The sequence below is a fragment of the Pan paniscus genome, chromosome 6 (genome assembly GCF_029289425.2).
Source record: "Pan paniscus chromosome 6, NHGRI_mPanPan1-v2.0_pri, whole genome shotgun sequence".
Taxonomy (NCBI): Eukaryota; Metazoa; Chordata; class Mammalia; order Primates; family Hominidae; genus Pan; species Pan paniscus.
Genome location: NC_073255.2, coordinates 185,758,544 through 185,779,473, shown reverse-complemented (window position 1 = coordinate 185,779,473; position 20,930 = coordinate 185,758,544). Strand labels below are relative to the sequence as shown.

The 20,930-nt window shown below is 45.8% G+C and overlaps 1 protein-coding gene across 6 annotated transcripts in view; it reads right to left on the bottom strand.

Annotated features, from left to right (window-relative positions):
* Positions 1-4,422: 4,422 nt before the first annotated feature.
* The window catches only part of ZNF398 (zinc finger protein 398), a 45,354-nt gene continuing 28,846 nt past the window's right edge, over positions 4,423-20,930 (bottom strand). For all 6 annotated transcript variants that reach the window (XM_003820504.5, XM_008973954.4, XM_055115503.2 and 3 more), the window contains 2 exons: positions 18,046-18,159; positions 4,423-15,985 (listed from right to left, as the gene is read on the bottom strand). In XM_003820504.5, the coding sequence (XP_003820552.3) occupies positions 14,832-15,985; positions 18,046-18,159 (1,268 nt within the window). In that variant the 3' untranslated portion in view covers positions 4,423-14,831. The remainder of the gene's footprint in view (positions 15,986-18,045; positions 18,160-20,930) is intronic.

The following is a 20,930-nucleotide window of genomic DNA, read 5'->3' as shown; positions in this document are numbered from 1 at the left end:
CCCCTTGGCAGCCCGCGCGCCAGCCAATGGCCTCGGAGCTCCTGCCCGCCTGCGGGGACCTACCGGGGCCACTCCCGGACTGGGGTCGCCACCGCCCCAAAACTGAGAGGCGGCGGCCTCGCCCAGGGGTCAGGCCCCCTCAATCTGGGATGGCCGACTTTAAAGGCCCAAACTATGCGAGGACCTGGACTGTGGGCTTGATTACTGTTAATTCTGCAAATGTATTGGGCATCCCGGGAGAAAATAGTGCCTGACCCTTGTGAAAATTTTGCAGGAGTAATTCTGTCTTCAGACACTTTCTTCTGGCCTTCTGCCTTCCCTCACTCCTTTGCAGACTTTACCTCCCACTCCCCTTCTTCCCAATCCAGATTTACCTGGACCCATCCCAGAGCTTTTGCACTGTTATGGATGATAGAGAAGTGATTCATGTTAAGGTGTCAAAAGAGGGCTGAGCTCTTTCTCCCAGGTAAGGTGCAGTGCATTTTAACAGTGGCCTCTTCAAACACCTTGAAATTGGGTTGGGCGTGGTGCCTCACACCTGTAATCTCAGCACTCTGAGAGGCTGAAGCAGGAGAACGACTTGAGCCCAGGAGTTCGAGACCAGACTGAGCAACATATTGACACCCCATCCCTATAAAAAATAAAAATTAGCCGAGCGCGGTGGCTCACATCTGTAATCCCAGCACATTGGGAGGCTGAGGCAGGCGGATCACCTGAGGTCAGGAGTTCGAGACCAGCCTGGCCAACATGGTGAAACCCCGTCTCTACTAAAAATACAAAAAGATTAGCCGGGCGTGGTGGCGTGGGCCTATAATCCTAGCTACTCGGGAGGCTGAGGCAGGAGAATCGCTTCAACCTCGGAAGCGGAGGTTACAGTGAGCCAAGATCGCGCCAGTGCGCTCCAGCCTGGGCAACAGAGCGAGACTCCATCTCAAAAAATAATAATAAGGCCGGGCGCCGTGGCTCACGCCTGTAATCCCAGCACTTTGGGAGGCCAAGACGGGCGGATCACGAGGTCAGGAGATTGAGACCATCCTGGCTAACACGGTGAAACCCTGTCTCTACTAAAAATACAAAAAAATTAGCCGGGCGTGGTGGCGGCGCCTGTAGTCCCAGCTACTCGGGAGGCTGAGGCAGGAGAATGGCGTGAACCCGGGAGGCGGAGCTTGCAGTGAGCCGAGATCGCGCCACTGCACTCTAGCCTGGGCGACAGAGCAAGACTCCGTCTCAAAAATAATAATAATAATAATAATAATAATAAAATAAAAAATAAAAATTACCCGGGCATGATGGCTAATGCCTGTACTCCTAGTTACTCAGGAGGCTAAGGCTGTAGGATTGCTTGAACTCAGGAGTTGGAGGTTGCAGTGAGCTGTGATTGTGCCGTTGCACTCCAACTTGGGCGGCATAGCAAAGATCCTGTGTCAAATAAATAAATAAATAAACCTTTAAATCGGGCAGTCATGGTGGCTCACACCTGTAATCCCAACACTTTGGAGGCCAAGGCTGAGGCCAGGAGTTCAAGACCAGCCTGGGTGACACAGCGAGATCCCTTCTCTACAAATAAAACCCTTTAAAGGCAGGTCAGTGTCACTTTGAAACATCAGGCCAGGTCAGAGGAGGAACCAGGGAGAGGCCAGTATAAGCTGATGAAGATGGAGGAGGGGAAAATTCAGTCATTCCAAATGTATTTATTGAACACCTACTGTGTGCCAGGTACTGTTTAGGAAGAGGGTGAGCTTTGCAGTTGCATACACCTGAGTTTAAATCCCAAAATCACCACTCACTAGCTATGACTTTGAGCAACTTATTTAACTTCTCTGAGCCTCATTCTCTTCATATATAAATGAAGAAAATAATGGCAACTCTATTTTAATGTTGTAAAATTAGATGAGAATTGTGCCTGGCACATAGCGAGTATTCTGCAAAGATAGTTACCCCCAAAAGGTGTTTCTGTCATTATTCTCAAAATAGTATTTACTTTGTTTTCCTAAAGGACTAGTCCCTGTCTTGTTAAGGAAGAGATCGCTGAGGCTCATCACCTTGTGTGGAAGCAGACCTGCTAGTACCTTTAAGTTCCACTGCACTTCATAAAATAAAGGACATTATTGGCCTATGTGAGACATGTGCTTAGAAGGCCATATTCAGAAGAACAGTTACCAAGTACTTTCTCTGCTAGGCACACTTCCAGGATACAGAAATGAGTACTTCACAGACTTAAGATTATCCTCAAGGAGCTTATAGGCCAGTAAAGTCCATGCTCCCAGAAGTCAGTGATTTCCTTCCCTGCTTCCTGGCCCTGACTGTAAACATCACGTCCACTTTTATTAGAGGAACCAGGCAAGTTAAGTCTGAAAAGCTCTAGGCAAATTCATTTCCACCAGCGAGCCACATTTCAGAACACGTCTTCTGCACTGTAGATTATCAACTATCTTTTCTCTTTCCTAGAGGTGATAAAGGCAGGACTAGGTTAGTCCCAAACATTTATGCTATCTTTTCTGTATAAAGCCTTTAAAATGACTTCCCTTCCTAAGCACTTAACTAGTTATAACGATGTCCTTTGTTACATAGTAAGACATCGCTGTAGTGTGTCTACTTCACATTTCTCCTTCACAGAGGGTGGATTTTCATGCAGCCATCAACACTTTCACCCTTTGTGACCAGAGTAGTTGCTCAGAGCTAGAGGTCCCATTCATTGCTAAGATGATCCCAGTACTTTGGGAGGCCGAGGCGGGCAAATCATGAGGTCAGGAGTTTGAGACCAGCCTGGCCAATATGGTGAAACCCCATCTCTACTAAAAATACAAAACTTAGCCAGGCGTGGTGGTGTGCGCCTGTAGTCCCAGCTACTCCGGAGGCTGAGGCAGAAGAGTCGCTTGAGCCCAGGAGGTGGAAGTTGCAGTGAACCGAGATCCTGCCACTGTACTGCAGCCTGGCGACAGAGCAAGACTCCGTCTCAAAAAAAAAAAAGAGATATATGAGCAAAGCTACTCAACTCAAACAATTTAAATGCACAGGCTTCATTGTACTTGCAATATTTTATTTTATTTTATTTTATTTATTTTTGAGACAGAGTCTCACTCTGTCACCCAGGATGGAATGCAGTGGCTCAATCTCGGCTCACTGCAACCTCCGTCTCCCAGGTTCAAACAATTCTCCTGCCTCAGCCTCCCGAGTAGCTGGGATTACAGGCGCTTGCCACCACGCCCAGCTAATTTTTGTATTTTTAGTAGAGGTGGGGTTTCACCATGTTGGCCAGGCTGGTCTCAAACTCTTGACCTCACATGATCCACCCGCCTTGGCCTCCCCAAGTGCTGGGATTACAAGCATGAGCCACCGCACCTGGCCACTAACATTATTTTATAACCACCAAGCCTAGCAACCACAGGCCATAAAAGGCCGTAGTGGATACCAGCAGGAAGGTAGTGAAGGGAGTGATTAAGGAGAACTTCCCAGAAGGAAAACAAGCAGGGAATGAGGAGGAAGCTGCTGTAGCTGCACAGGCTGTGGGCCCCATTATAGGTCCTCCCATGATCAACGGACTGATGAGACAGAGAGATCCCCAAGAGTGGGAGAGACCCTGCACTGGGAGAAGTGTTCAGTCATAAGACTGGTTTCCGGAAATCACTGGGTGACTAGGAGACAGTTATCTAACGTACCGAGGAGCAGAATGAGCAACTGGATAAAGTGGATTATAAATGCCATGTATCACGGTTAACACACGTTTCTTGTTAGGGAAGGACCCAGGCCTGGCCCCTCAGTCTCTCAGGTGGGAACTGACTGCTTTTCATCCCCTCCCCTAGGAATTTTATTGTTACTGCTCTGGACAGGATATTTGAAGTGATAGATGCTGAGCTAAAGAATACAGGAGAGGCCGGGCGCGGTGGCTCACGCCCGTAATCCCAGCACTTTGGGAGGCCGAGGTGCGCAGATCACGAGGTCAGGAGATCGAGACCATCCTGGCTAACACGGTGAAACCCCATCTCTACTAAAAATGCAAAAAAATTAGCCGGGAGTGGTGGCGGGCGCCTGTAGTCCCAGCTACTCGGGAGGCTGAGGCAGGAGAATGGCGTGAACCCGGGAGGCGGAGCTTGCAGTGAGCCGAGACCGCACCACCGCACTCCAGCCTGGCGACAGAGTGAGACTCCATCTCAAAAAAAAAAAAAAAAAAAAAAGGTATACTTCCGTTTGCGGCGCGGCTTCTTTCTTTCCGTGCGGATAGCGCTCACGCAAGCATGGTTAACGTCCCTAAAACCCAACGGACTTTCTGTAAGAAGTGTGGCAAGCACCAACCCCATAAAGTGACACAGTACAAGAAGGGCAAGGATTCTCTGCATGCCCAGGGAAAGCGGCGTTATGACAGGAAGCAGAGTGGCTATGGTGGGCAAACTAAGCCGATTTTCCGGAAAAAGGGCCAAGTGATCCAGTTCTAAGTGTCATCTTTTATTATGAAGACAATAAAATCTTGAGTTTATGTTCACTTCAAAAAAAAAAAAAAAAAATACAGGAGAGGCCAATGGAGAGGGGATGCATCAACGCCAGAACATTTATGTCTACTATTTCCTAAAGATTTCTGGTGCTCTGCGTCTTTTCAACAACTGCAATAAAGCTTTATTTGAGGAAGAAAACCTCTAGACTCACTGTTAGTTAAGTGAAGAGGGTAACCAAATTTGCACTCCTATCTTGGTTTTTTGCCCCATACCTAATTTAATGAGCAGGCTACGAAGTACCAATGTGGTCACCGGGATAGGGAAAGGAAGGCAGCTCAGCTTCTCAGGCTTCCTCCACCACTGGCATGTCCCTGGTCACAGCTTTCCACCTTCATTTTAGGACACTGTGCCTAGTTATGCCAAACTCCAAGGAAGAGTAACTCTTTTTTTTTGGAGACAGAGTCTTGCTGTGTCACCCAATCACTGCAACCTCCGCCTCCCGGGTTCAAGCTATTCTCCTGCCTCAGCCTCCCGAGTAGCTGGGACTACAGGCACGTGCCACCATACTCAGCCAATTTTTTTGTATTTTAGTAGAGACGGAGTTTCACCATGTTGCCCAGGCTGGTCTCGACTCCTGAACTCAGGCAATCTGCCTGCCTCGGCCTCCCAAAGTGCTGGGGTTACAGGCATGAACCACTGCATTGGACCAAGCAACAATTTAGGTTACAATACAAGTGACAGCCTCAGTGTGATAAAAAAATCAGAGGCAGGGCTTTATGGAGGGGATGGGCACTAGGAGTAAGGTGACAAAGCTCCCAGACCACTTAAAGGGGCAGAAAGTATTAATGTGGGGTTGGGGGAGAAATACAGTCAAATATTTTGTATTATAAAGTTTTAGGGCAATTTGCTCTTGCAAAGGCATTTTTTAATATCTCTGCCCTTTACAGACCCTCCTTTTGGCAACATTTTATTTCAAACTTAAACACCCAAACACATACATGTTCTCCTTCTCTTATTTCTGAAAATTTTTGCTTTATACATATGCAATGTTTGGAGAAAATACTTTTTTCCTCTTGAGTTCATTCTCAGTCTCCTTCAAATAAGCATTTCATTACCTTTACAAATTTTGACACTGTAGATGAGTAAAGTTCACTGGCTTCTCATCAGTTCTTAGTGACTCCATGGTATCTCTCCACTGCTCAGGTAACTGAGTATGCTACTAACATACTAACACAACAGACACCTAGGGCTTAGAAACTCTTTATGCAGATGACAGGTTTTATGTTGGTAATTGCTATATGTTCTCTTGAATCTCCTCAGTAGACAACCTTTCGATTTCAACTTTTTTTTTTTTTTTCCTTGAGATTGAGTCTGGCTCTGTTGCCCAGGCTGGAGTGCAGTGGTGCGATCTCCTCACTGCAACTTCTGCCTCCTGGGTTCAAGTGATTCTCCTGCCTCAGCCTCCCAAGTAGCTGGGATTACAGGCATGCGCCTAATTTTTGTATTTTTAGTAGAGACGGGGTTTCACCATGTTGGCCAGGCTAGTCTCGAACTCCTGACCTCAAGTGATCCACCTCAGCCTCTCAAAGTGCTGGGATTACAGGCATGAGCCACCGCGCCCAGCAACCGTTCAAGTGCAGATTTGATTACTAATAATGGCCAAAATTCATGTAAAATAAAGTCTAGTGCTTATACAGAAACATCCTAGTTCTTCCAAATTCAAAAATAAGGCATTAAAACCAAGTGTTGGCCAGGCGCGGTGACTCAAGCCTGTAATCCCAACACTTTGGGAGGCTGAGGCAGGCGGATCACCAGGTCAGGAGATAGAGATCATCCTGGCTAATACAGTGAAACCACGTCTGTCTCTACTAAAAATACAAATAAATAAAATAAAATAAAATAAAATAAATAGCCAGGCGCCTGTAGTCCCAGCTACTCCGGAGGCTGAGGCAGAGAATGACGCAAACCCGGAAGGCGGAGCCTGCAGTGAGCCAAGATCGCGCCAGTGCACTCCAGCCTGGTCCACAGAGTGAGACTCCGTCTCAAAACAAAAAAAACAACAATAACAAAAAAAAAATGTGTTATTGTTAAATCCAAGTTGGTAAGGATGTCACTAAAGTCTCTTCTTGTTCTTCACTAAACTGCTCTTATAAGGAGGCACTAGCCTCACCATTCTGGAAGTTAGTTAGGTCTACAGCATAGGCATGGGGTGCCAGTCTCATCTGTGCTCCCCCAGTCCTGCCAACTTTTTTTAATCACAGGCTCTGGACACAGCTCTGCAGCCTGAAGTGAATGCTGCTTTTCCCACTGACTCTAGAGCTCCTATCGAGGTCAGAACTTTTTCAACCACCATTCCCATAGCTTTATATCCTTCTGAGTCCTGCTTCTAGAATCAAATTATGACTTCCCATTGTGGATTCAAAGACCCTTTATTAATCCCCAATCCACAGCTCCCTGCTCCAGTAAAGCAGGCTAAGTAGCCATTTCCAGTCCAATAATTCACTTTCTCTGATCTTCTGTACCTTGCAGGCACATTAAAACCACTTGGGGGAACTCTAAAAAACAGAACATCCAGGTCTTATCGCACACCAATTAAATCATACCATGGCGGGCCTTGGCATAAATATTTTTTTAAGCTCCCCAGGTTATTGTAAAGTTCAGCCAAAAACAACTAGTGCAACAGAATCTTCCTCCTACTCCTCATCTCCTTGTCTCAGCCCCACAAGATCATCTGGGAAAATAAACACCCTAAATGACTACTTTCTTGGCTAATAACATAAATATGATTGGTGTAATTATTCTTGTTTTTATCCTGCTCTTTAATCACTGAGGGTGGCTTGTAGGTATTGTCTTATACAATTTTTTTAAATTATGAACTCAAGGCCAAGAACTGACCTGATGTACACAGATTGATGTACATCCTTAATTTGGAATCCTGCTTGTTTAGTCAACTCTCTCTAGTAACGTGCCTGCCTTCCTGATGTTCTAATTCTTACTATACATACAAGTGGTTATCTTACAAAAGTTGCTGCCAGAGCTAAACACACTGTACATGTAAAACTAATTTTTTGGCATTACATTTTTTCATCTCTGTCCATACTTCCACTTCTCCCATTGCTCCCCAAATTGCAATATTGGGCTAGCTTCTCCTCATCATAGGCAAGCAAATTGGAAACAAACAACTACTGCTTTTTTTTTTTTTTTTTTGCGACAAGGTCTCACTCTTGTCACCCAGGCTGGAGTGCAGTGGCGCAATCATGGCTCACTGCAGCCTCAACCTCCCGGGCTGAAGGGATTCTCCCACCTCAGCCTCCAAGTAGCTGAGACTACAGGCATGTGCCACCACACCCAGCTTTTAAAAAAGTTTTTGGTAGAGACGGGGGTCTCACTATGTTGCTCAGGCTGGTCTCAAATTCCTGGGCTCAAGTGATCCTCCTGCCTCGGCCTCCCAAAGTGGTGGGATAACATGAGTGAGCCATCACACCCAGCCTCTGCCCAGTCTTGAATGAAGAGAAACATCAATATGACCCATGATATTGTTTAACTGGTTAACAAATTAATTCTCCTGCAACTACTATATCAACACTGTCTTCTTATGTTTGACATACAGACTTCAAAGCACTTTAAAATCTTTCCTGCCAGGTGCGGTGGCTCACACCTGTAATCCCACCACTTTGGGAGGCCGAGGAGGGCGGATCACGAGGTCAGGAGTTCAAGACCAGCCTGACCAACACCGTGAAACCCCCTCTCTACTAAAAATACAAAAATTAGCCGGGGGTGGCGGGGGTGTGCACGCCTGTATTCCCAGCTACACAGGAGGCTGAAGCAGGAGAATCGCTTGAACCCCGGAGGCAGAGGTTGCAGTGAGCTGAGATCGCACCACTGCACTCCAGCCTGGGTGACAGAGCAAGACTCCATCTCAAAAAAAATAAAAAAAAAAAACTTTCCTCATTTGATCTTCACAACACCTTTGTAAACTAGGTATTATCCTCACATTATGAATGAGAACTGAAAGCAAGGTTAAAACTCTGGCCTCCTGACTTGCTTTCCAGGACCTTTTTCATGACAATAATCCTTATTCTTACAAAAACATTAAAAATGCTTTACGCAGGCCGGGCGCGGTGGCTCACTCCTGTAATCCCAGCACTTTGGGAGGCCGAGGCGGGCGGATCACCTGAGGTCAGGAATTCAGGACTAGCCTAGCCAACATGGTAAAACCCTGTCTCTACTAAAAATAAAAAATTAGCTGGGTGTGGTGTCGCCTGTAGTCCCAGCTACTCGGGAAGCTGAGGCAGGACAATCTCTTGAACCTGGGAGGCAGAGGTTGCAGTGAGCCGAAACCACGCCACCGCACTCCAGCCTGGGAGACTGCAGTGAGCTGAGATCTTTGTAAATTAGGTAGTTTGCCCCATACAAGTAGAGAATGTTAAGCAAGGACCATCATCCACTTTTTAACTCCTACTTCTGGTGGTCTTCATACTATATGATCATTAATTGAGCAACCATGTGCCTAACAGCATGTGGCATCATGAGGAATACAAAATAATACATGGCCTCTGTTCTTGGGTAGCTTAAGTTTTAGACCAGTTTTAAGATTTTACAGTAAATACTAGCTTTGCTAATAAACATAAAGCCACATAGCTCAATGAGGTTTTATTATTTTATGGATTTTTTTTTTGAGATGGAGTTTCACCCTTGTCACCCAGGCTGGTGTACAGTGCCGCAATCTCGGCTCACTGCAACTTCCACCTCCAGGGTTCAAGCGATTCTCCTGCCTCAGACTCCCGAGAAGCTGGAATTACAGGCACCCACGACCACGCCCAACTAATTGTATTTTTAGCAGAGATGGGGTTTTGCCATGTTAGCCAGGCTGGTCTCAAACTCCTGACCTCAGGTGATCCGCCCGCCTCAGCCTCCCAAAGTGCTGGGATTACAGGCATGAGCCACCGTGCCCAGCCTTTATCAAGTATTTTATTTGAAATGTAACCTGGGAATTTTTGAGAGCATTGCAGGACATTGCTTTTGAGGCATCTCTGGGCTGGAATATCTGCCTTCTTTGATGGGAGGATGGTCTCCTTTTCTTTTTTTGAGACAAGAGTCTCGCTCTGTTGCCCAGGCTGGAGTGCAGTGGCACAATCTCAGATCGCTGCAAGGTCCACCTCCCGGGTTCACGCCATTCTCCTGCCTCAGCCTCCTGAGTAGCTGAGACTACAGGGGCCCAACACCACACCCGGCTAATTTTTTCCATTTTTTAGTAGAGACGGGGTTTCACAGTGTTAGCCAGGATGGTCTTGATCTCCTGACCTCGTGATCCACCCGCCTCGGCCTCCCAAAGTGCTGGGATTATAGGTGTGAGCCACCACACCCGGCCAGGAGGTTGGTCTTAAGGGTAAATTTTTTTTTTTTTTTTTTTGAAGAGGCAATTTAATTGACCAAGTTGAGAAAAGTCATTGTGAATGTGTGTATACATGATTGTGGCCAGTTACTCATTTAAAAAGAAACTAAAACAAGGCCAGAAGGAATAACATCCTAGAAAGTGACAAATGACTCCTGCAAGATACATAAACCTAACCTTCTAGATACATACACAGAACCTTCCATATTGTTTTCTGCAAGAAACAATATGCTCTGGCCCACGATAGTTCTGCAGAGCAGCCTCCGTTTTTGGCACCTTCACTTCAAATTCAGCCCAGCTTTATGACCCCCCGTCTGGTTGGTCCTGTAAAATCTGATAGCCGATATACTGAACACCTCCTGTCAGCGTCCTGTGTTACATACTACATAGGTTTCCTCTTGAGCCTTAACACCTCTGAGACACAGGTATTATTATCCCTATCTTATAGATAAGGAAACTAAGGCTCAGGATGGTTAAATAATACATCAGTTATCTTACTTACGATGTCAGGACTTGAATCGAGGACTCCAGAGTCCCTGCTCATAACCATTAAGCTGTACTAACATACATGATGTATTGTTGTTAAGGCCCTGCACACTCCCTGCCCCCACCAATTTGATCTAACTTGAGTATCTTTTGCTTGTAAGAGTCTGAAACATTTTAAAACAAAGAACGGACCAGGCACGGTAATCCCAGCACTTTGGGAGGCCAAGGCAGGCAGATCACAAGGTCAGGAGTTCCAGGCCAGCCTGACCAACATGGTGAAACTCCATCTCTACTGAAAATACAAAAATTAGCTAGGTGTGGTGGTGTGCACCTGTAATCCCAGCTACTCAGAAGCTGAGGCAGGACAATCACTTGAAGCCAGGAGGCAGAGGTTGCAGTAAGCCGAGATCGTGCCACTGCACTCCAGCCTGGGCCATAGAGCCAGACTCCGTCTCAAAAACCAAAACCAAAAACAAAGAACAGCCTCTGTCTATAAACCCTGTGAGAAATGACTGCTCCTTTGCTACAGATAAAGAACTGGAGCTAGGCCAGGCAAGGAGGCTCACACCTATAATCCCAGCTCTTTGGGAGGCCTTGGCAGGAGGATCACTTGAACTTAGGAGTTCAAGACCAGCCTGAGCAACACAGCAACACAGTGAGACTTCTCTAAAAAGAATTTTTCAGCAAAAACAAACAAAAAACCAAGACTAAAGAGAACAGGGTTAGAAATATCAATCAGGTTGCCGGGTGCGGTGGCTCATGCCTGTAATCCCAGCACTTTGGGAGGCCGAGGAGGGCGGATCACAAAGTCAGGAGATCGGGACCATCCTGGCTAACACGGTGAAACCCCATCTCTACTAAAAATACAAAAAATTAGCCAGGCGTGGTGGCGGGCGCCTGTAGTCCCAGCTACTCAGGAGGCTGACGCAGGAGAATGGCGTGAACCCGGGAGGCGGAGTGCAGTGAGCCGAGACTGTGCCACTGCACTCCAGCCTGGGCAACAGAGCAAGACTCCGTCTCAAAAAAAAAAAAAAAAAATCAGGCACAAAGAAAGAAAAAAAAACATATTTGGTGACATCAGAGGTCCTTGTCCGTAAGAAAATATTTTTGAGAGAGAAAGATGCTTTTGTTCATGGCTACTGAGCTGATCTCAGGCAGTCACTGAGGATGCTTTTTGTAGTTTAAGAAGCTAAGACATGAGAGGAAGGGCAGGAGTCCTGCCCCTCCTCAGAGAAAATCTGAGCAGAAATTTGGGATTCCCATTCGATTTGGAATGAGGTCCTTTTTTTTTTTTTTAATATCAACGAGGCTTTTGTGGACTGTTATTACCAAGTAAGTCACAGGGTCTGGTCCTGGTTGACATAGACATGAACATCATTTCTCAGATATGCTCAAGAGAAGCCCAGCAGAGCCCCACACCTTCCCCGCTAATAGGAAACTTGCACACATTATTAATGAAAAGGGAAGTAGGAGTTTCCAATACTAAATGTTCAGCAGAAAAGGAGCAGGGCCATCTTCTTGCACTTTCTAGACAATCAACCAACTTCCATTTATTTTCACAACTGTGGCTAAACCAGAGGTTCATCCAATGGTGACAATGGAAAACCTAGTAAGCAAAGAGTAAATCTGGTTATAGTCAACACCTGGATCCACTCTAAGGGAATGGTGCTTATGTGTGATAGTGACAGCTTCTTGGTCCAAAAGGCTGACAGATGAAGAGCACGTTTCTGGCGTTTCCCCTTTCCTATCTTGTCTGGTCATGACAAGCAGTTCTCATGTATTTCTTTAACTGAAGTGTTAAATTGCATGGTTTCTCTCAGGAGCACTTGATAGGCCAAGAGTTTCTCCTCCACACTTTCTGCTGGACACCTTATCCTTCCCACTGATCCATTTTACTTACCCACTTTTGAATCTTAAGCAAACACTCTTTGGAGCTGGCCTGCAGTTCTAACTGATAGGGGATTGATGAAAGAAAAGAGTAACAGTTGAACTCTCTTTTATTCTTGGGCTGAGGCTTAGTATCGCACCTGCTTCCGTCTCTCTGGGATGGCCTTGCACATCGCCTTTCGTTCCATTTGAGGGCTCTTGCTTCATTCGTATTTGAATTGTGTTCACTTTTTGCCAAAGTTTAGGTCCCTGCTGGCTACACAATTCCTTTCAGAAGGGACTGCGGGATCTATCTGCAGCCATTTCAATCCACAGGTCTCTTTCACTAATAAGCTGTGTTCTTGGCGAATCTTTGAGTAAAAAAGTATTTAAAGTGTTACCTAGTCCCACATCTCACCTACTTTAGGAGTCCCTACTCCAGCATACCCTGGCAAATGCTTGAAATCCACTCAGAAAAGGGAACTCAGCACCTAGACAATACTTTGGCTCTTCTCCCTTTTCACTGGGGAAATCAAGGTGCAAACTAGAGCTGAATCTCACATTCAAGTTCCTAGTGGGTTGCCAATGAAGCCAGAACCTTGGCTTTGGGATTCCCAGCACCCCTAAATTTTCCCATGGTATAGGTCCAGATTCTGGCTAGAAAGGTCTTAATCCCAATATGCTAGGGTATTGCCCATCATGTCTTGTTCTGTATTATTGGGCTTTTTCACTATAAGTTATGACAGCAGACACACATTTCTTGTGTCTCCCATGGTCCCTGGTATTGTGAATGTCATGGAGCAGATGTTTTCTAAGTGTGATTATCCTACAGAGCAACATGTTCAGACATAGCCTTCCCAGAAGCAAAGTTAGCTGGGCTAACACCTTCTTCTAGTGTTGTTATGCATAACTAGAGAGAGTGAAGGTTGGGCTAGGTGATGAGCAAAAAAATGGGTCCTTTCCTTATCACTTCATCAAGAAAATATCCTGTCTAAACATTTCCAGACCTTGTTCTAGACCTCAGGAAGAAGCAGAGGAAACAGGAGTATAGGAATAAACCAGTTTTCTAACCAAGATGTAAGACTTCTGCATTCTGTCTTCTACCTCAGGATTCCAAGTGGGAGTAAAACAACAAATCAAATAAATTTTAGTCAAGTTTCAACAAGAATTTATCTGCTTTGACTTTGCTGTCTTATTTAGCTTTGCCTGGACAGAAGCCAAAGACAGAGACAGAACTTTGGCAGGAAAAGGAATGTATCACAAGACTTTTTTTGAATAATTCCTAGAGGCTCACTTTTTTTCCTTTCAACAGCCTCATTTTGCAGATGAAAATTTGAGATCCATAAAGGAAACAGAACTTAGGCCCAGTTGCAAAGCCACTTAGGAGCAGACTCAGATGCTCCCAGGTGATTAAATCACCCCAAGAAAAGAACACGTGGTAGTCAAAGTCCCTAAAAGCAACACAGGCAAGAACAAACTGTTGTCTATGCATGGTGCTTAGCTCTCACTGATCTAGGAAGTTCCTCAATCTGTCCACTGCCAATGGGATACAGCCAGATAGGGTGAACATACACTCTCTCTGATGGCTCAAGGAAGCTGCATTATAACACTGTTATCATCTCACTACTGAGGACCAAGAGTTCACTGGCACTTTCTGAAGCTCCATGCTTCTGGTAAGTGCTGTGATCTTTGTTGCTGATGATTGTCAAGAATATCAGACACCAGGAATGGAGAAGCCAACTTACTGGCTTGGAAAAGATAAGAATTTGTTGTGAACGACTCTCAGAACATGGTGTAGGCACAAATTTTAGGCTGTTCTGTCATTGTTAAGCCAGCTATTTCTCTGAGATCTCTAGCTTTTAAAGCTGGGGCTAAGAAAACTGTTTCTAATTTTTTTAACCAGGACCTTGGCAAAGATTTCTGGCAGTTTAAATGGCAATAAGAGCCTGTTTCAAATCAAGCCAGCATAGTTAAGGAATATTCTCCTTAATAATTTTTTAAAGTCAGATTTCTTGTTCAACCAATATTAAACAAAATTTATGTGAATAATTAATCTAAGAAACCTAGGCAGGCAGTCTTGAGTTACCATGTTTCAGGGAAAGACAGCCACAGAGGTGTGTGAACAGATCTTGGCTGGTTTTGAGAGAGGAGGCAGCAACATAAACAGTGGCTTAAGCACTTTCTCCAACAACCATCTTAGCTATCAAGGAACTAATAAAAGGCTTTATAGTTAAACATTCTCATGCCTTATGATGGGCTTCCAGTTTTGGAGGCTCTTCTCATGTATCTGTCTCTACCTAGAGACATAATCTACTATCAACCTGCTGTTCTCTGAGAACAAGAGAACTAGAGGTTAAATCCTGCTTTCCAACCTCTCCGCAATATTCTTGTAACTTCTGCTTTTGTTGTATCTTTGAAAAGATGGACATGCTGGGCTCCTTTCCAGGTCTTTCTGGGTTTCAAAATGTGGTATTCTTGTAAGGGTGTGAAATTCCAAAACACAAGCATGTCTCTAGTCAAGTGTATAGGACCCCAAATTCATTGATGTGCCAGATAATAATTACTGTGGGTGTTGGATGGGGCTCACAGACCTTCTCTTGGATTTTGTGCCCTGCTGTGAGCATATACAAGCATGAAGCCACAGAGATTTGGATTTACAAAACTCCCCCTCCACTCCCTTCCCCATACCACTGGTTGGTCTCTAGACCTTCAGTGTTGACACCCAGGCCAGAAGTTTCAAGCCCAGTTATGAGGGGACCTGGCGGGTTGGGTGGCTGACCTGATGGGTCACTATCACCCCCACAGCCTCCATTGTGGCCCGAACGGAGGTGGTCCTTGAGTGTCTGTTTGTAGCGGAAGCTCCTGCCACAGTAGGAGCAGGGGTAGGGCCGCTCCCCGGTGTGGATGCGCTGGTGTTTCATTAGGTGGTGCTTGCGGATGAAGCTCTTGCCACAGTGAGGACAACTGAAGGGCCGCTCGCCTGTGTGCAGCCGCCGGTGGTTCAGCAGGTGCTCCTTGCGCATGAAGCTCTTACTGCAGTCAGTGCAGGGGTAAGGACGCTCGCCTGTGTGGATCATCTGGTGGCGGATCAGGGCCGAGTGGCCGTTGAAGTCAATGCCACACTGAGGGCAGGAGAAAGGGCGCTCTTGTGCATGACCCCGCTGGTGGAGCAGGAGGCTGATTTTCAAGCTGAAGCTCCTGCCGCACTGGGCACAGCGGAAGGGCCTTTCGCTTGCATGAGCTCTCCGGTGGCTGGTGAGTCGAGCCTGGTCAGCAAAGCGCTTGGGGCAATCAGGACAGGGGAAAGGACGCTCAGTGCTGTTATGGACCCGAAGATGGTAGGTAAGTCTTGATGGGTGAGTAAAAGTCCTGGCACAGTGTGGGCAGGTGGGGGGTGTCTCGCTGGCATGGTCCTGGGAGGTGCTGCTGAGGTCCGCCTGTGGAGTAAAGTGCTTAGGGCACTGGGCACAGGGTAAGGGGTGCTCAGTAGCATGGCTACATTGGTGGGTCAGCAACATGTCTTGGCTGAGATTCTTGCCACAGTGGTGGCATGAGAACACCTGCTCGCCAACTGGAGGTGGGAGGGGATAGCTACCCAACTGAGTAAAAGTCACTTGTCCCTCAGAGGCTTCAGGCAGGTCAGTGGCTGGACGTCCAAAAGGTGTCATGGATGTAGACTGCTGGCTTTTGAAAGCCACATCTGAAAAAGCATCCTTTGCTGCTGCTGGTGGAGAAGAGAAAGGGACTGGAACCTCAGGGCACAACGAGGATCTAGCAAGGCCTTCAGCTTTGATGACAAGCTCTTCATCTGAAAGAAAAGACTCCAGAGTTATACCCATCAATAACTGTCTCACTAGCAACTCTCATGCATTCCTACCCAGCTCTAACAGATCACTCGAAGCTCAGATCAGAAATTCAGCAGAAGACTGCAATAATAACCGAGACATCTGTAGTCTCTGTGGCAAATCATCAGAGAAATGAAATGACACTTTAAATTTATTTTATGACAGGATCACATTCTGTTGCCCACGATGGAGTACAGTGGCGTGACCTCAGCTCACTGCAGCCTCCACTTCCTGGGTTCAAGTGATTCTCCTGCCTTAGCCTCCTGAGTAGCTGGGATTACAGGCATGCACTACCGTGCTCAGGTAATTTTTTTTTTTTTGAGACGGAGTCTCGCCTCTGTTGCCCAGGCTGGAGTGCAGTCGCACAAACTCGGCTCAATGCAAGCTCCGCCTCCCGGGTTCACGCCATTCTCCTGCCTCAGCCTCCCGAGTAGCTGGGACTACAGGCACCCGCCACCACGCCCAACTAATTTTTTTGTCTTTTTAGTAGAGACAGGGTTTCACCGTGTTAGCCAGGATGGTCTCGATCTCCTGACCTCATGGTCCACCCACCTCGGCCTCCCAAAGTGCTGGGATTACAGGCATGAGCCACTGCGTCCAGCTGTGCTCAGGTAATTTTTATATTTTTAGTAGAGATGGGGTTTTGCCATGTTGACCAGGGGTCTCGAACTCCTGGCGTCAAGTAGTCCACATGCCTCAGCCTCCCAAAGTGCTGGGATTACAGGCATGAGCCACCACACCCAGCCCTCATCAGAAAATTTAACACTGTACCTCTTCTATGCTATCTGTTAAGAAACAGAAAATCCTTGGCATCAATCTTCCCAACGTTACTTTCATTATATTTTACCTCTACTCAAGAACTTTCTCTATTGCCTGTTGTGACAAAGCCTAAAATCACATAATTATCTATTCCTATTTCTCTGTATTCTATCAGATCAACCCATCACTGTGGTCAGCTGTCTCTTTACTTCCCCTGAGAACAGAGTACACATTTCTGCTATGCATCTTGACTTATTCTGTCCTCCCTTTTGCAGAATGCTACCCCTCTCTCCCCATCTTTCCAAATTATACCCAGCCATATCATACCAATCTTTTAAGGTACAATTGTGGCTTTATGCCCTTCTTTAGGTCTTATCTAAATACCTGAACTAAAACTGATGCATATTTTCCTTTTTTTTAGAGACAGGGTCTCCCTATGTTACCCAGGCTGGTCTTGAACTGGGCTCGAGTGATCCACCTGCCTCAACCTCCTCCCAAAATGCTGGGCTTACAGGCATGAGTCACCAAGCCAAACCTGATGCATGTTCCTGAAACTTCTCATTCATTTATATAAGTCGTCCACCCCACTCATCCTTGACACTTAACAGGCTTGCCTAGTACTGATATGTATGTCCCTAGTATAAGTTTTTTCAAGAGCTAAAACTATCTTATTTTTCATTTGTGTTTCCCAGTCTAAAAGAACACAGAGCACAGAAAATACTAAAAAAAACAGAATGCATTAAGCTGTATAAATGACTGGGACCCTTCTGATCTTGAGATTCTCTTCTACAATACAAATGGCAAAAGTATCTTAGAAGGAAGATACTTCTATTTCTTCTCCCATCATTGATTTTCCTTTCACTGAGGGAGGGCTCTTAATTAACATTCCCATTTACACCTCTCCACGGCCATTTCTGTCTCCAGGGCTTGTCTCCCCACCCCACTCCCACGTTTTCTACCCTTTCTACATGATTTTCAAATCTTCTTCTGTCTTTCCCCATCCCCATAATTTTGGTTCGTCTGTATGCACTTATTTTTCTTCTGACAATTCTCATTTGTCTTTGCATGTAAGAGTGTATTTTCTCACTCACTTCAAATTTATCTTAGTGACTGTTTGGTTTCATTCATAACGTTGAGCATGGCTTTTTCTTTCCCTCATTCTTCTCCCACATATTTGCCTCTACAAATTTCACCTGCTGTTTCTTCAGTCAGTCCTGGCATGAGCTGGATATGGACATGAACACCTCTTTAATTTCATACTCACCAGCATAAGTGCTTTTGTACACATCACTCTCCTTGGACTCCGGTGGGGCCCCAACCTGAGGCTCTTCTTCTTGTTTAATCCAAGACAGAATATCTGATGTTGAAATACCAGGCTCTAATTTGTGGGAGGAAAAAAAAATGGCCTTCATGAACTTGAATAAGAAGGTAAGATAATCATGTTGGTTTGTTGAACACTATATTTTGCCCCAAATATTTTTCTTTTCTTTTTTTTTTTTTTTTTGAGACAGAGTCTCGCTCTGTCACCCAGGCTGGAGTGCAGTGGCACGATGGCTCACTGCAAGCTCCGCCTCCCAGGTTCAAGCCATTCTCCCCCCTGCCTCAGCCTCCCGAGTAGCTGGGACTACAGGCGCCTGCCACCACGCCCAGCTAAGTTTTTTTAAAATTTTTTTGTTTTTAGTAGAGATGGGGTTTCACCGTGTTAGCCAGGATGGTCTCGATCTCCTGACCTCATGATCCGCCCGCCTTGGCCTCCCAAAGTGCTGGGATTACAGGCTTGAGCCACCACGCCCAGCCCCAAATATTTATTTCTAAATAACTATAACAATAACACAGAACCAGCCTTTTAAAAAATGCATACAGGATGGGTGTGGTAACTCACACGTGTAAGCCCAGAACTTTGGGAGGCCGAGGCAAGTGGATCATTTGAGGTCAAGAGTTCAAGATGAGCCTGACCAACGTGGCAAAACCCTGCCTCTACTAAAAATAAAAAAAATTAGTCAAGCGTGGTGGCAGGCACCTGTAATCCCAGCTACTCAAGAGGCTAGGCAAGAGAATTGCTTGAACCTGGGAGGCAGCGGCTGCAGTGAGCCGAGATCGCACCATTGCACTCCCGCCTGGGCAACAAGAGCAAAAAAACTCCATTTCAAAACAAACAAACAAACAAAAAACAAATCAACTTCCAGAATTACAAAGTTAGGTCAGTATAGACACAGAATCCAACTCCCTAGAAACACACTTTTCAGATTCCCAATTCTGGGCTCTTTCTATGAGATGTATTATCTTTGTCTATTATATCATACAAGTCATTGTTTCCTAAATGCTGGGAGGGGGAAGAATATAGTATTGGCAAGTCCTTCAGGTCTTGGGGGTTCTTTCTGAAGGAAAAAGTGCACAGCCGATAGAGGCTTTGCACACAACATGCCTCATCTGATCAGTACCAAAACAGCTGTGCTAGCTATTACAACCTAGGCCTATATGGCTTTATTTATTTATTTATTTTTGGACTAAATGGACAAGTTGGCAAGCTGACAAGAGAGCTTGTCAAGCTCCAGAGAGTCCCCTGAAGCTCTCTATAGTTATTTCTCAAACACAGCCTTGTGGGCAGAATATGGTTTAATTCACAGCAAATTAACAGAACTGACTACTTTACCCAATGTCTTTTAAATCAGTTAGACGCCACTGAAATCTAAAAGTGTTCTCAAAGCAGAAATAAGAGGCTGAGGTAAGACGAAAGCCCAAACGACCATCAGTTATGGGGAGCGATTTGGGAAATAGATTTTAGCACATGCAACAGTTGCCTTTCCAACTTCCTGTTCTGACCTAAAAGAAAAGCTGAAGTGTATTAAACATAGTCCAATCTTATCTTTGTTCTCTTCCAGATGTTATACACATAGATATCTATAAGGAAAAAGGCAGAGGGGGGGAAAGACTGGATATAAGGAAGAAAACCTCTGAACCGATATCCAGAGGATTAACTTTCCATTCAAAACATCTGACTTTTGTTTGTTTGTTTGTTTTTGAGACAGGGTCTCACTCTATCACAGGCTGGACTACAGTGGCGTGATCTTGGCTTACTGCAATCTCTGCCTTCCAGGCTCAAGCGATTATTCCACCTCGGTCTCCCTAGTAGCTGGGACCACAGGTGTGTGCCACCACGCCCAGCTAATTTTTTGTATTTTTGGTAAAGATGGGGTCTCACTATGTTGCTTAGGCTGTTCTTCAGCTCCTGAGCTCAGGTGACCCACCTGCCTCAACCTCCCAAAGTGCTGGGATTATAGGCATGACCCACCATGCCTAGCCAAAAAACCTGACTTTTAAAACACCTGCTTGTTTTTAAAAATTTTCTGAATGGGCTGGGCACAGTGGCTCACGCCCGTAATCCCAGCACTTTGGGAGGCCGAGGTGGGCAGGTCACGAGGTCAGGAGTTCAAGACCACCCTGACCAACATGGTAAAACCCTGTCTCTACTAAAAATACAAAACTTAGTTGGCTGTGGTGGCACGCGCCTAGCTACAATTACTTGAGGAAGGGGGCTACACTAAACAACAAATTTTCATGTATGAGAAACAACTTTCTATTGGAAGAATATGTCATCTGGGACTTTCATAACTAGAGAGAAGTCAATGTCTGGCTTCAAAGGACAAGCTGACTCTCTTGTTACAGGCTGATGCAGCTGGTGACTTGAACCCAGTGTTCATTTTAGTATTCTGAAAACCCTAGGGCTCTTAAGAACTACGCTAAATCAGGCCGGGCATGGTGGGTCACACCTGTAATCCTAGCACTTTGGGAGGCCAAGGCGGGCGGATCACCTGAGGTCAGGAGTTTGAGACCAGTCTGACCAACATGGAGAAACCCTGTCTCTACTAAAAATACAAAATTAGCTGGGCATGGTGGTGCATGCCTGTATTCCCAGCTACCCAGGAGGCTGAGGCAGGAGAATCGCTTGAACCCAGGAGGCGGAGGTTGCGGTGAGCCGAGATAGCGCCATTGCACTCCTGCCTGGGCAACAAGAGCCAAACTGTGTCTCAAAAAAAAAAAAGAATTATGCTAAATCTACACTGCCTGTGCACTAGAAATGGAACAACAAAGCCTGGATGACAGCACATCTGTTACAGCATGGTTTACAGAATATTTTAAGCCCACTTT